Consider the following 16,489-nt stretch of genomic DNA (forward strand, 5'->3'; position numbering starts at 1 on the left):
CAGTAAACTAATGTTGTATTGAGAAGCTGATGAAGAATTAATCTCGAAACGCGTTTAGCCTCTTTTTTGTCGTCAACGGCCGGTAGTCCACGTGCTCTTGTAAAATCTAGCTATCAATTTACAAGCGCTATTTCACCGTACACTGTCGTACTATCCGTACAAAAACTTAACTTCAGGTAAGTTCATTTAATCTTGTCATTAGCTCATATCACCTGAACACTGGCGAAATAGTCCCAATGGACTGAAGCCATTCACTTTTTAAAAACTGAACTGAAGTGAATGTCCTCTTCATCGTTTCCTTATTACTAAGTGCTTAATTCGTTTAAAAAACCAATCGACAATATATGAAGTTGTTCCTTGTGACGGTGATAAATGCGTACACATATTAATCGACGAAGGCAAGGTAAAGTCATTAAATTTTGCCCAAAAACGAGACATTATTTCCGCGCCAAAACCAACGCCTGACTTGTGTATTTCTCAGAAAAGTGAGGCGCATAAGAGAACATTTTGTAGGGCTGTGAGTCCGAAAACTGAAGATTAGTTAGATATTGCGAAAACGTATCTTCCGGATTGCCTTATTTCAAAACCCTAGGCACGCCACTGCTGTAACTGGGTGATTCTAAGTTAAGAGGTAATACGTTGTATGGAGTGACGGCGCGGACTTTTTTTTTGTTTTTTACCTATTCGGTTGGGGGACAGGTCAGGGGAGAGACATTTTTCCTACATTAAAGCTGATTGTGACTAATTTACATAAATTTCTGTAATAATTTTGAGTGTCCATGTAGAAAACATTTAGTTTTATAAAATAAATATGTTATTATGAAGTTTTATCTTGAAAAAATATATTTTATTGTCAGTGCCGTCGAAAGTACCTCTTAGAATCACCCAACTCTTAAATTTCATGACACCTTGATAGACACATTTTTACTTTTTAGGCGGAGGAGGATGAAAATGACGCCGTGAAAACAATTTATTTAATTGAAAAATCATCATGCTCACTAGAGGCACAGCCAGACGAACAACCACCTACTGAAATAAATGTCCATGGAGAACAGGAAGAGAATTGCGTAAGTAGAGTTATAAAACTCGGAAACTCCTATTAATCATATCATATTTTAATAGTTAATTGTTTTACAAGGAGGCAAAGTTGTTGTTTAACCACACGTGCCAATATCTTGATACCCGGGCAAGCGAAAGATTCCAATATTGAACCGCAAGTGTAGCAAGTGGTTTGAAAAGTGGAATCTTGAGTAATGGCACTGTTTCAAGGCACGAAGGTTAAACAAATAAAATAATTCAGCACACCAACACTGAGAAAATACTAACTTTAAGACATAAAAGTAAATCAGATCCATCCAATTTACTAAACATGTATTATACAAAATCAGTATTTGAAGGTAATTTTTACCAGCCAGCTTAGGACATCAAGTTAAAATTTGTATGAAATTACTTTCTTATCACTTTTTGAAGCATCTAGACAGCCAATAGAATAGAATATACTTTATTTAACATCAAATTTGATAGATACAAGATAGATAGGTACATACAACACAAACTACTACTAGTTGGCGTGGTGAAAATGAAAATTTGTTTCCTCTAGGCTACTTAACTTTTCTAGCCATAATAGGGAACTTGCCTATACTAGTATACTGGCTATACTTAAAATAAAATATTTTATACTATGCACAAAATAAAGCTTCAGATGATTATAAGAAAATCATGGACGGTAGTTATTTTTATTTTAAACCTAATTTCTATTTTGTAAGTTGGATAAAAAGAAAGATAGAAGAAATATGTAAAGTAAATGAGTTGACTGTAATATTACTTAGACTCGTTTCCATATTAATAAATTTCATTCGATATTAGGATTACTGCCTATTGTTGAAAGATACAGTTAATTTAAGCTGGTAAATATTACCCACTTCTGTCTGTCTGTCCACACGGTCTGTCCACCTGTCTTATTTTCACGCTTTATCCGCTGCACCAATTTTGATATGGAGATAGTGGTAACCCCTAGAGAAGAGAAGAATGGCTTTTTCCCACCTTTTAACCAAATCAGTTACATAACTAAAACCTAGGCGGACAGTCTGTTACACTACTTGGTTATTAATTGCTTTTAACATAATTTAGAAGACATTTTAGGTAAACTTATTTTTTAATTACAGAAGTTGTATGAAACATTACTTAAATACAATGAAGGAAAAGGTCTTCTCCTACGCTACAAAGAAAAAGGCTTACTGGATAATGCTGCGAGGAGGAGACTTTGCAGCATTATTATAAATGATGAATTAAAAGATGATCCTCAAAAAACCATCACCAGCTCAAGATTATATCAGTTGGCGTTTGAAATTACTCAAATCTTCAAAAGGAAAGTTCCTCCGTGTATTTTATTCCGTTTGCTAGTTTTAGCCCACAACAAAAAATATCAGCTAAAGGAAAATTGCTTGATTGCTACCGACAACGCAGGAGGGAGTATATAAAATCGGGTATTATAAAAGGCAGAGAAAAACGCTGTGGTTCTACTTCGTCATCCTATAGTGAGCCAGAATCGCCACGAGCTAGCAGTAGCACTCAAGCTGCTGTCATGCAACTGCAAGATCACTTGGAATCTGATATAAATGAAAAACTGTTATGGCTGAAAAACTGTTGCGATCCCTGGGAAACTGTCGAAGACTACTGGACCATCACTGCCAAAACACGTTTGACCCGTTTACAGTCTAATGAATATACGATCCAACAATATTTTTCGGAGTTTAAACCACTTAACCAGCCAGGAGGTATATTCTTGGTATGTACCTAAACTATTTAACTGACCTTACTTATTGTTAGAAATCTCATTCAGGTCTCTTACGGTGCTCTTAAGTAGCTCCTACACGGGCGACACATTGCCAAGCAATTCGCATACCATTGCCGCGTTTGTTCAAGACGCACCAACTATGGAGCAATCGCGGCAATGGTATGCGAATTGCTTGGTAATGTGTCGCCCGTGTAAGAGCACCGTTATTCAATGATGTGATGCAACTGCTTTATGAAATGTCCTTCATTCATCAAACCCTGCCAATACTTCATTATTAGTAAAAGCTTCATAAAGAGTGCTTCTGTCTTACTAAATTTACATTATTTTATTGTTAGGTAACTCTAATTTATGTCATTCAACAATTGTTCACAGCTTTTAAAAGATTACGCACATCTGTACCCTGGTAATAACCAAACACTATCAGGAAATTGGCTTTTAATGAGACCAAAATTAATCAAGTTAGCCAAAAACCGCTCTGACGCGTTTTTGAAAGACATGTTAGCAGATATTGATCATGGTAAATATAACAAATATTTATATTTCTCTCTATCATAATTAATTCCTCTAATTTAACTACCACTTTGGCCAAGTCGGTAAGTGACCCTTCCAGCTAAGTTCATGGTCCTAGGTTCGAAAACCCATATCTAAGGCAGCGTTCCCACTTATATGCGTCGCGTGTCTCGGGGCGCGCAACGGACGTAAGGCGCGCCGCCAAGCGGCGCGGCGCGCGCCCCGCCGCCGCCACGCCACCTGGGGCGCGTCTTACGTCTTTCCTATACAAAATGTACTGAGGAGACGTTTTTGAATTACACTTAAGCGGCGTGGCGCGGACGCCCCTTGCGCGCCCCGAGACACGCGACGCATAAGTGGGAACGCTGCCTAAGGCCATTGATTTGTATGATGAGCATAATTATTTTCTATCGTTTTATTTTTATGAGTGTGTCTGAGTACCCGCTACACAAGCATTCTTGAGCTCACTGCTTAGTTATTTATTTATACGAGCATGTCTTGTAAGTATATATATATGTATATTATGTATAGGGTGGGCCCTGTCACTAAAGCAAAAAATTAAAATGTAGCCTATTATACTTTTTAAACTGGCCAATATTTGTTCAGCAACTTTTAACTTAACTAACTTTTATTTTGACTTTTATCACCATTGAAAGTTTTTACTAAGAGGTAATAAATAGTTATTTGTTATACAAGGGTGCAAAGTTGTATTTTAACGCGGAGTGTAGAATTGGAAAAAGAGCAAGTGAAAGGATTGTGTAGTTGAACCACGAGCGAAGCGAGTGGTTCGAAAATCGAATCCTGAACTTGGCGAGTTTTTCAAGACACGAGAAGTAAAACACATTTGCACCCGTGTTTAATACAAAACTTTTCCCCTCACTGTAGCAAGGAAAACACAACGCAAAAAACGCATTTTTCACTGCTTCCAGTAGATTGAAGCTAATATTTATATTGTATGAAATAAAATAAATTGGAGACTTCATAGTTTTTAAAAGTTGCTGAACAAATGTTGGTTAATGTTTAAGGAGTACAGCCTTTCGTTACCCACCCTATATGTATACCCGGTAGATTTTTAAGAGGGGGTCGAACGAAATCCTCGAAAAGTGCATTCGGCGTTTAACAAATGCTGCTCACATTTCTAAATTAAATGAAATAAAATAAATGTAGTTATTATCTTAAAGAGTGTGTCTACAACTTTTGACTATTCACAATCTCCAATTATTAACGGTGTAATAACTAAACCCACACAAAGTTGACCTAAAATGAGAAAAACGTATGTCGCCGTTTAGTAAACTTTGTTAAAAAAATTCAATACCTTAGTTATAACATTATGTGATTCTAAAAGCCAGATAAATGGACTACAAGTTTTGAGGTTTTTTATATTTTTCCTCTCAAAGGCAACAAAGAAATTTTACCATAAATTTAAACTATCGTAAAATTTCCATACATTCGCCATTTCTGTCAGAATTCTCCTTTCGATTAGATGCCGTGAGCGGCTCATCGGAGGCAGACGTGTCGCCGGTCGCTCCGCGTTGACAATTAAATTTGACAAATATTTTGACAGAAAATAGTGTAAGTACACGAAAAACCATACCAGTGTAAAACTGTGCTCAAAATAAATAGGGTAAATCAAATATGTCAGGTGGAGATCCAATCTCATTTAAAGTTTAAAGGTGCATGGCTTGTGCATAAAAAATAATTAAAAATATATCACATTATTAAAGAAAACAACGAACACAACCGAATGAGTATAAATGATTTCATTGTAGTTCGGTTAAATTGAAAAAAGTTTCATGTTTTCTTTTACTCATTGGAATACATTTTCATTACGCTGGTATTAACAGTACGTCATTTTAAAAATATGTATGACAGCACCTACGTCAAATTTTGTCAACCAGGTTGTATGTAAACAATTACAATTTAATTTATTTTTACATATTTAGATACTTATTAATCGATTCTTACTTAGAATAGAAGAAAGGGAAATGCGGGCGGGTATATAAGCACCTATTTATTAAATACAATATTCCGTATGTTGTGCTTCTGGTTCAAATTTATATATAAAAAAATGTTTCAATTTCATTAAAGATAACCCCGTGCATACCACGAACACGTAAGTAACCGTAAGATGATCGTTGTTTAGAAAGTTAACGCTCGTTTTGAATGGCACTGCTCCATCCAACTAGACCTGATGTTCATGGAACAGTCACCAGCATAAGTATGTATATGACTATGAACGGCCGTGACAACATGTCCGATTCTCTATAGGGGCCATAAGTATATTATGACGACATATTCCCGGCAAAAAATTGTGATGCTTCGTGACCGGCAAAAACATAGTCTCTCTTTCTAGCGTCTCGCCAACGTAGCGTCGGGCCAACTGTATGGAAAAAGACGCCGCGTCGCGTCGGCGCGGCTTAGCCATACAGTTGGCCCGACGCTACGATCGCGGGACGGTAGATGTGGAAGGGTCCTTATCCGTATAAATATCTGCACGGGAAGTATGGTCGCGCGATAGACGATAAAATAGCAGGCCGTCCCTATCGCACTATTTGTAAGTGCGGCCTGATATTTTATCGTCTATCGCGCGACCATGCTTCCCGTGCTGATCGGGTCGCTTAAAAATCTTTGTTTCCTTAGGTACCGGCCACATCAGAGCGTCGCGTGTCTCGGGGCGCGCAACGGACGTCCGCGCCACGCCACCTGAGTGTAATTCAAAAAACGTCTCCTCAGTACATTTTGTATAGGAAGGTCGTAAGGCGCGCCGCCACCGCCACGCCACCTGGGGCGCGTCTTACGTCCTTCCTATACAAAATGTACTGAGGAGACGTTTTTTGAATTACACTCAGGTGGCGTGGCGCCACAGACCAACCCCTATAGACATCTATTACAAGACGACTCGCGGTCGCCAGCCTTCCTAGTATTTGCACTGATATAAGCGCGGGCGCTCGCCGTGCCCGATCAGTATCGACCAAGTAACAGACCCGAAAGCAGCGCGTGTTTTTCGCACAAAAAAATTGGAAAAGGGTATTTTGATGCCTTAAAGATGTCCACCTGTAGTGTGAAATGGTGTGGAAAGGTAACAAGAAGCTCAAATTTAAAAACAGACGGCATTACATTCCACAAATAAGTCATATTTATAATTTATTCAGAGCCGGCATAGGTCAACTTACATTGGCCACTTACGCGTCAGTAGAGGGACAGTCATACTTCTGTCCCTTTTCATCTGGCGCGACTGCCCGCCGTCCTTGAAACGGCCAATCACAGCGCGCTTAACACATTCCCCACCCGCTCCTCGCACCCCAAACACTGGTGACTCGTATCGCGAACCAAATATACAAGACTGCCACTCTATAGGAGGTTCTCTGTGCGTGGCGCGGACGTCCGTTGCGCGCCCCGAGACACGCGACGCTCTGATGTGGCCGGTCACTTATAGAAATTTAAATTACACTCTCACTCCCATAATTATCTATCCGGCTAGAAATTATTAATATGTAATTAAAGTACAATAACAAGCCCTACCTTAGTTGCCTTAGAGCGGTAAATTGTATGAGGTGATTTGACATCTCATGAAACACGTGCAGTATTATCACAGTATAACAAAGAGTACTATCGTACAGTATGGCCACTCCCGCTCTCCGCTGAAAGTGCCGCCCACCCCCTCTCGGTTACCTCACAGTTACCGCCTGTCAAAAGCGCGAACAGTCGACCTGTCATATCTCACTCATACAAGCATGGTACGCGTTTACCCACACGAGCTTAGACTGTGTGCTAGGAACGCGCCTCTTTCATATATTTGATCGCCAGTGTCCGAGGTGTGGTATTATATTGTCATTGCATATGTCTGTCTCATCTGTTCTTAAACTATGACAACTAAACTTATAACAAATCTCAGAAGCCTTTTTACAAGCTTTTATTCAACTAGCCTTGTTAGTCTTAGTTTGGGTCAAAACGTAGAAGCTAAATTTGACCCACTTTCCGGTTTCCGATTGAGCTGAAATTTTGCACACATATGTAAATCACGTGACAATGCAATATTATGATATCATGGAGGTGATCTGATGATGGAGCAGAAAGGTGGTCAGAGGAACTCTGTTATAAAACGTCGTATCCCCATTGAGTAAGGGGTTTTTAGAAACATCCCGGAGAGCAATAGATGATTGTTGAAAGAAAGGTACAGTCGGCTAAGGTAAAGCTTGTGCCAAAAATGATTTTTTTGCAGAAAAACTTATTATAAATTGGGAGGTGTAATTTTTTATTAACTCTGCATTTCATTGAGAAGAAAAACCGGCCAAAAGCGCGTCGGGCCACGGTCATTGTTCCGTAGTTTTTGACATTTTACATATTGTTCGAATAGGGTTCCGGGGGTATATAATGCTATTATATTTTTTCACATATTCCTTCTATTTTCCGCAATAAAAAGTAGGAAAATAATATACTTAGGGGCATGAAAATGTCTGTCAAAGTTGGCATTCAAATTTATTGGATTATTTACTCATTGTAACTTCATTTTTGTGTGAAATTTTGCTCAGAATTTGTTCGTTATCCTTTTGAATGTAGTGTATACCTACACTTCTAAAGTTTATGTTTAACAGAAAATCATAAGACATATCTTCACTACTTTTAAAAAATCTCGTATCTCATGCTTCTCATCAAAGTTAAAACGCAGTAAGTCTATATGCATTCCATACACACTTACTATAATTTTCTTTTCATTGACAGACCTTGTACTATTAATGTATTCTGTGGACAGACGAAGATACAAGTTTTTTTAAAAGTACTGACGATATTTTACTTTTTATAATGGTTTTCATGAAGAAAGCGATGCAACTGTGTTGGGAAACTTACGGGATGAATAAATATCCGCGGCCTGAGGGGTGAATAGGATCAGGAATGGGGGGAATCGGGTAGCAAAGGGGGTGAATAGGTTTACGAAGGAGGTGATTAGGGTCGGAAGAGGGGTGAATTGGGATGTGTGGTCAATGGTTGTCAAATTGTATAAAATATATATAACTTACCTAAAGTGATGTTTTTATGAATGACCTCTCTGTATATGGACGCAATTTATACGTCAGTGTATTGTTTCGTAGTTAGACTAGATACAAGAAATTAATATTTAGAAATGTTAATTATACTTCTGTCAACCTCCACATTTCACTCATGGTTGCTATAAAATAAATGGATTACTTTAAAATAAAAATCATAAGTATGAAACTATACAACTAGGGAAGAAATAAAATTATTTTATTGAATAATTTTTGATTTGTTCTTTTTCAAGTTTATATAAATATAATAAATTCTCAATTCGCTCAAAGGTTAGAAGAGACACCTTATAGGGATAAGTTTACCTTTGTACACCATAACTATACTGTATTTATATGTCCTAACTTGTCTTATGTACAATAAAGTGCGCACATACATACATACATACATAAATTGAAATAGATATCATACACGAAAGAAAAAAAACGACAAGGCCCACTGGTGGCCGAGCCGGGAATCGAACCCGGGTCTTCAGCTTACGCAGCTAACGTCATTAGAACTAGGCCACCCGCCCGCCGTGTGGTACCCAACGAAATTTCTCTAGTGTGTGTTATCTCTGATAGGCACATTTTGACCACCTTGTATATGAATCTTTAAGGCCCATTTGCACCAACCACTTAACTCAGGGTTAGTGGGCTGTCAACTGTCAAATTCCATGTAAAATGGTGGGTTAACCCTCAGGTTAATCCTCCATCTTCGTTGGTGCAAGTGGCACTTAGAGGATTACGGTATAGCGAGAGACATGGCGGGTTCGATTCCCGGCTCAGCCACCAGGGGGCCTTGTCGTTACTTTCGTGCGTGATATCTATTTCAATGCATAAGCATGAAAACGGTTATGACTTTGTTTTCAAGTGAGTAATTTTTACTGATAAACTTTTTTTTGGCATTAATTTTGTAAGGTATGCTCCCAGCCGAAGATCAGCGCTAATGAAGAGGCACCAAAAACAACACGTCCGTTCCATACAAGATTTATTAGCAGAGAGCGAAAATATAAACCTACCCACAATCAGTCGGCGCCTAATTACTAAACTACCCACATATGTCACAAATTTATTTCAAAAAACTTAAGTCATTAAGTATCAGTTTGCCGTTAATATGTGTGGGGTTTGAAATTGGACCAGAAGTGATGTTAAAAAAAAACTATACATTTATAGCCTTTTGAATTTTGGAAGTCGGTTGAAAAATCCGGCCAAATGAGAATCTTTTTTCGCATAATTGTAAAACTAAATTATCTTTACTAGTGACCTCCAAAATACTAAATGAAATGACATCTATTGCGACTTAAGTAGTTTGCATAAATTAGTAACCCAATTCACCTAGAGACGGCGCTGCGCTTTGGGCCACTTAGTACATCGTTTTTCTGACGATTTTGGGTTCATGGGGTCGGAACGGGTATGAACTACAGTTATTTGTGGTGAATAGGGCTAAAACCGACATTTGAACGTCGCTAGCACTTTTATTATATGTGCCATGCTAATTTTTTACACAAAAAATCTTCCAGCGGTGTTAACTTCGGTTTGTCTTTGAAAATATGTCGTTTTATTTAGTAATTTTCGCTCATCCTAACGTTGGCGTGAATAGGGAAAAGTGCTAGGGTTGACTCTTTTGGACTACGAACAAAACCTGACCTGGCACGGGCATAATTATATTTATTTTACCAAAAAAATAAGGAACTAATTATGTTATGAGTAGTCGGTTATGTATTAATAAAATAAATTTATCGAAATCTAGACACATGATAACCTTAAAACCAACCTTTATAGTGAACAAAGTATGGTCGTAAGCAGTGCGGATAACATGTCAAAATATAAGCATAGTTTGTTGCTATTTTTTATGTTTAAATAACTTCTAAACTAACGTAGTGGGTATTCAAGTAAAAGGTTCACAGTGAATATTAGCTTGCCAGAAATGTGTTTCTGTTTAGCCATACCATTGTGAGTATTGAGTTTTGTATCATAAAGTCAAACTAGGCATTTATTACTAATGATTTACTCGGTGGGGTGTCATTGATCACTTGCATGGGGTAACATTGACCATAATGACACATAGTTGATTATTGTCTGATTATGTCACGGTACTTGTTGAGGCTGATAATTTGATCTCTTCGTGTGATAAATATTGAAACTAATTTTTGAAATTGAAACAAGCTTCTACATTTAATGGGTAAAAATACCCATTAAATGTAGAAGCTAGAGAAATTTAAATTCCCAAATTGGTCAATGTAACCCCAGTTTACGGTAGACACCGTGAACCTATTCTAATAATTATCTTTTTATTTGAAAGAAAAATCGTTACGATACTAAAATATGCAATCTAAGATGAAAATTCTCTTCATATATAACTTTACAAACTTAGTTCAAATTTTTTTTTCAAGTTCAAAATAATTTTCCTAGAAAGTCTTTATAAAGTCCTGCTTTTGAGATTTTTTTCATACTTGAGAAAACATCCCTTATTGCCTGAAATATGGCAGTGATATTGACATTGACTTTTTCGTATTTTGATCGTATTTTGACTGCACTGTTGTATTTTTTGCCATGCTAATTTGAACCTTATCTCTGAGCGATGGTTTTTAATTTTCAGTCACGTCATAGATGTTTATGACATAACATCTAGGTATTTAGCCATTTAAAAGAAACTACATGGGGCTAAGACGTGGCGACTGCAACTGCTACAGGGCCTAAGCCATGATTTAAAATTATATTGTGATTTTTATATGTATTTGTGTTTTATTTAATACCAAGTATGAGTTTCAACATTTTCAACTCAAGAAACTGAAATTAAGAGAAGAGACTCGGAAATTGGGTAAGATCAAGAGTCTGATGCAAATGGCGATGGCGGTATTGGATAAGATAAGATATGCGTCGATATTCCCTGTCTTTCTTTGTGTCTCTGACTTGACTGCTGCTAGCTGTACTCTATTCATTAGGTTTTTATTTTATACACATACTTTATTTTTGTGTCAAACTAAATGGTAAAAAAACCTAACGACCAAAAAGAATAAAGAAAATATCTGATAGTCTTTAATACAACCAGCATATACGTAATGCACAGCACAGGCCTCTGAAGACCTGCAGGGCAATCATAGTCGCGCGATAAATGATAAAACACCGGACCGTCCCTATTGCACTTACAAATAGTGCGATAGGGCTGAATGTTTTATCATTTATCACGCGACCATAATTGTACTGCCTGGAGGTGTCGGCCTTCACACATGACTTTGAATAATGTTTGCGGGGATAGACAGGCTGACGATTTTTAATCTAAGTATAGAAAAGTAACGCAAAATTAAGTGCAATCAACTGAGTAAGGAACGTTATCTACATATTTAGGTAAATTTTAAGTCGCATGAGACATGAACAGAGAAGGAAAGCTAGATGATGCGTATTTTTTCTGTCTTCTTGTATGCTACCTTTTTTACAGTTTTAATTTCTCAAAGGAGGTCAGTAGTTGACTACAAACTCAAAATAACACTCTTGAAAAAAATTAAGGGTCACTGACCTTTCACAGTAAATTGAGGTAGTGTGAGTGAAGGATGTTTGTGTGTGTAATGGGGTAATTTGACAGATTCTGAAAATTCTCCCTGCTCTACCCCCTCTTAAGACGTATTCCTGATCACATCTTTTTCTAAATTCGATCTGAAATGTTTCTATTGTTGATATTTAATGTTATGTTTAAAATATAATATTTAATATTTTAACTTACTAAACAATAAAAAATCTTGTTTTAGAGATAACTAACATTGATATTATATTATATTATGTATACACCTATCCTCCTGAGTCCAGAAAGCGATTGGTTTGTTTTTAAAATTAGAACCTTTTGTTACATAATAAAAGTTCAAAATGGATTTCGAAATATGCACAAAAATGTATACAAGAGGACTGAGGACGCTACATATTAAATTGAATGTTTCAGAACAGCGTGAAGAAGTCATGGACCTGGCAGCATTGATGGCGATCCCGTTTCTGATGACTACTTCGAACGTAGGCAAGAGTAAGAATAAAACCAAGCCAAAACGTCTTTGGCGGCCGTCTAAGCAGGAGGTGTTGGAGGGATTTATCATCCATGTGAAATGTGCGGCGCACATAGAAGACACCATCGCACGTAGAGCGGAAAAACTGCGCGAAATGGAATTAACGTTACAGCCGTCTATAGTAATTGTAGGACCTTCTATCAAGGAAATATCAGGCAGGTACATAATTGTAAATAATGTTCGTTACGAAGTGACATCGATCATAAATGCAGTTGATGCGTGTTTTAAAATAATATTTGTTCTTAACGCACAATATCCTGCGGAGTCTAATAACGTTTGGCAATTTATCCAAACCGCACTTTACCAAATAAAAACAAAATATGACAAAATTTACACGACAGTGAACACACTTATGACAGATTTAAATATTCAACAAGGAGAGTGAGTTAAACTAATTGATTTGTTACCTTTGTACCCAATAATTAGATTACCTAGGTCCTGAAAAAATGCCTAAGTGTTTTTTATGCTTCAAGATTTGTGATTGTATAAAAGAATTATTTAAACATTTTTCCTTAATGCATGGAACACATAATTTTTCATTATATCCTTGTGTAGAAGATGGCTGTAATCGAACTTTTCACTTAAAAAATACTTATAAGAAACATATAACACGCGATCATATTAATATGCAGAGTGATACTTGTAATGCTTCTACTGACCAAATATCAAATATTGTTATCCCTTGCTCGTCAGAAAGACATCGGCCTTCTAATATTGCAAATCCACATTCAAATAATTATACATTGCCAATGTTTTTATCATCGCTGTATGCAAACCCATTAATACCTAAAACGGCAGTTCAAGATGTAGTAGATGGAATGAACATGTACTTATGCGATACTTTATCCAGTAATTTAGAAAATATTTTTAGAGAAGTAACAACATCCCCAGAACAAGATAAAAAAATTATGTCTTTGAAACAGAAGGTTTTGTCTGCTGTTCAATCTCCTATTAAGTCACTCGATACTGAATATAAACGTCTGGAATATTTAAAAGGAGAAGGAACTTACATACCCCCGAAAGAAATAGTTATCGGGCAAACAATGTGTAGTGTTAAAAAGCGTGGTGTAGTAACATATGCCCCAATGGAATGTAAAGAGCAATTGATTCCTCTTAGACTTGTTTTGCAAAAATATTTTTCACTCGACAATGTTATGGCAGAAACTCTCGATTACGTTAACAATTTATTACTAGACAATAGCCTTATTAGAAACATTATACAGGGGAGCTCTTGGGCAAAAGTTAAAGCGAAATACAAGGATAGGTTAGTATTTCCATTGTTCCTATTTTTTGATGATTACGAAAGCGGGAATGTTCTTGGTAGTCATTCGGGTATCCATAAATTAGGAGCTGTGTATGTATCTGTTGGTTGTATTCCTCCATATCGCGCTTCTACTTTAACAAATATCTTTCTAGCTCTTTTATTTCATTCATCTGATAGAACAACCTTTGGAAACAATGTAATATTTCATCCATTAATAGAAGAACTAAATTTTTTATCTGAACTCGGAGTTGATATAGATGTACCGTGTTTTCATGGTAAGCTTTACTTTTCTTTAGCTCTAATAATTGGCGACAACCTGGGGATTCATTCCATCCTAGGATTTAATGAAACATTTTCATCTAATCACCCTTGTCGAATTTGTAATGTCTCCAAAGAGGAATTGAAAACACAATGTTTCGAAAATGAACAAATATTGCGAAATGCTGAAAACTACAACGAACAATTGCTGAAAAAATGCCCTGCTAGCACAGGCCTGAAAGAAAAGTGTGTTTGGTTGACCGTAAATGATTTTAGTTTGTTTGATAACGTAGGTGTAGATATCATGCATGATATTCTGGAAGGTGTAGCTAAATATGTTATGTCTTTTCTCTTGATAAAATATATCCGTGACTTAAAGTATTTCTCATTACATGTTTTAAATTCTAGAATTAATCATTTTGATTATGGTCCTGATGCTGGAAGCAAACCCTGTCTTTTGACTATGGAACATATTTTGAAGGGCAATATTAGACTCTCGGCTTCCGAAATGTTAACTTTTCTTCGATATTTCGGTCTACTAATAGGAGATTTTGTTCCTTCTGATGACTGTTATTGGATAATATATATTACTTTGAGGAAAATACTAGATTTGATAATGTCTTATAAGATTGATAAAGGTACTTGTGACCTGTTAAAGGTTTTGATTTCTGAACTAAATGAACTTTATATATCATTATCTGGGGAAAAACTTAAACCTAAATTTCATTTTATGGTTCACTATCCATCAATGTTGTTAAAATTTGGACCACTAGTAAATTTTTGGAGCATGCGGTATGAGGCTAAACATAGGGTATCTAAAATTGCTGCACGTGCGTCTTTTAACCGTCGTAATATAACATTAACACTGGCCAATAAACATCAATTACAATTGAATAATATGTTTTTAAAAGGGACTTTAGATGCGCTTTTCTCTGTAGGTCCGTCTAAACAAATAACGGTACAAAAACGCAAAGAAGTAATACTTCAATTACATTTCAATGAGAATATTTCTCTCAGTTCTGTAAAGTGGGTGAAAGTTAAAGGCACACATTACACGCCCGGAGCAATTCTCGTTCAAAATGTAGGAGATCTAGGTGATTTTACATTTGCGATGATCAAAAATATTTTTATTTATAACAATGATCGCATCATCTTTGAATGTGTACTTGTAACAACAATTGATTTTGATTTTCACTTGCATTGCTTCGAAGTGGAAATTCCAGAAACTGAATCAAATATATTTGTGTTCCAGGATTCATTGTTATCTTATATTCCAAATCATATTAATTTAGCTTCAAATGGTAAAAGATATGTTACACAAAGAGGGCATTTGTAATAATAATTGTAACTTGGGATGGCTACCACGAATACCCCCGCCCCTTATTAAATATAATGTTTTTTTATATTAATGTTAAGTACGTCTATAGTGGCGAGAATGGAAATGTAATGTAATGATTACCCAGTTCAATCTTTTAATACGTACTTTTGTGAACCTACTCTCTCCTGTGTTGTCGTTGTTAATGATGATAATATTTGTTGTGAACTAACTGGTTACCATTATTAATGTAGTAGTGTTAGTAGTGACAGCACAGATTTTTTTATGTATTACCACTGATAAGTACTGAAGTTATTTTAGGATAGCGGGTGTAAATGGAGATGCGGTATACGTCAGGAGATAGTGCTACAAATGTGAGCCAGAATTAGAACAATGTACTCAAGACGCTACAGGAGGGGTCAATTCTCCATACAAACGCTCTCGACTATTTCCTCCCTAGTTTTTGAAGATACAGCAATTATTTTTTTCAACACAGATTATTATAATTTTTATCTGTGTCGGACAGATTTGTTTTTTTTTTGATATTCTTATTTTTAAAAACGCTAGAGCCCATCAAAAATTTCCAAAAATGGCGTTATTGATTATGGCGTAAAAAAAGGTGTGGTATTCAAAATTGGTGACAATTTGCCAAAAAAAACTAAACCGACCATTGTTATTCAGATTCTCAAATTTCGTTACGAGTGATTAAGTTTTGAAGAAGGAAACAGTCGAGAGCGGAACCTTGATTTTAAAGATTTTTTTCGGAATATCTTAACTTTTCGTTCTTAATGGACAATTTTTTCGATAAATCTAGTTAATAAGCTTGATACTCTGCAGCCGGACCACCTCGCTTTATTGTGCTCAGATCACAATGGTGGAATGTACCTCTTGTGCCTTGTTGGAAATTACATGTAGCTCTGTAATTTTACAGAAATATGTGTTTAAAAGGGGTCCGGCTGCGGAGTATACTCCCCAGCCGGACCACGTCTGTATCCGCTGATGTCACTGACTTCAAGATATAATTTAAGTAACTATCAAAAACTGTACCTGTTATAGTATGAATTTTCTGAGATGAACTTTTCGCTTTTGCAGTAATCTGTTAAACAAAGGCATTTCTTTCTATTATTCACGGCGGCCAGCTCCCGTTTCCACAGCACGTGCTAAAGTCTCAGTGTAGTTAAAAAGCAACTATCATGATAGCAATAGGGTTCAAATTTATTAAACAGTTTGCAGTATGCAGGTAACTTGTTTTGAAGATGACAAAACGTG

The 16,489-nt window shown here is 36.4% G+C and overlaps 2 protein-coding genes across 7 annotated transcripts in view; one reads left to right on the forward strand and one right to left on the reverse strand.

Annotated features, from left to right (window-relative positions):
- LOC125233140 (caskin-2) overlaps positions 1-16,489 on the reverse strand; it is a 235,905-nt gene that overhangs the window by 203,548 nt on the left and 15,868 nt on the right. The window lies entirely within an intron of this gene.
- LOC125233141 lies at positions 32-15,298 on the forward strand. Of its 4 annotated transcripts, none has more exons than XM_048139016.1 (5): positions 32-176; positions 936-1,067; positions 2,166-2,788; positions 3,170-3,314; positions 12,266-15,298. In XM_048139016.1, the coding sequence occupies exon 5, from the start codon at positions 12,830-12,832 to the stop codon at positions 15,239-15,241; it is 2,412 nt and encodes an 803-aa protein (XP_047994973.1). In that variant the 5' UTR covers positions 32-176; positions 936-1,067; positions 2,166-2,788; positions 3,170-3,314; positions 12,266-12,829; the 3' UTR covers positions 15,242-15,298. The 4 variants fall into 3 exon arrangements, with proteins under 4 accessions (XP_047994973.1, XP_047994976.1, XP_047994974.1 ...); XM_048139017.1 differs by having other exon boundaries at positions 12,271-15,298; XM_048139018.1 differs by lacking the exon at positions 3,170-3,314.

This window comes from Leguminivora glycinivorella, chromosome 14 (assembly GCF_023078275.1).
Source record: "Leguminivora glycinivorella isolate SPB_JAAS2020 chromosome 14, LegGlyc_1.1, whole genome shotgun sequence".
NCBI lineage: Eukaryota > Metazoa > Arthropoda > Insecta > Lepidoptera > Tortricidae > Leguminivora > Leguminivora glycinivorella.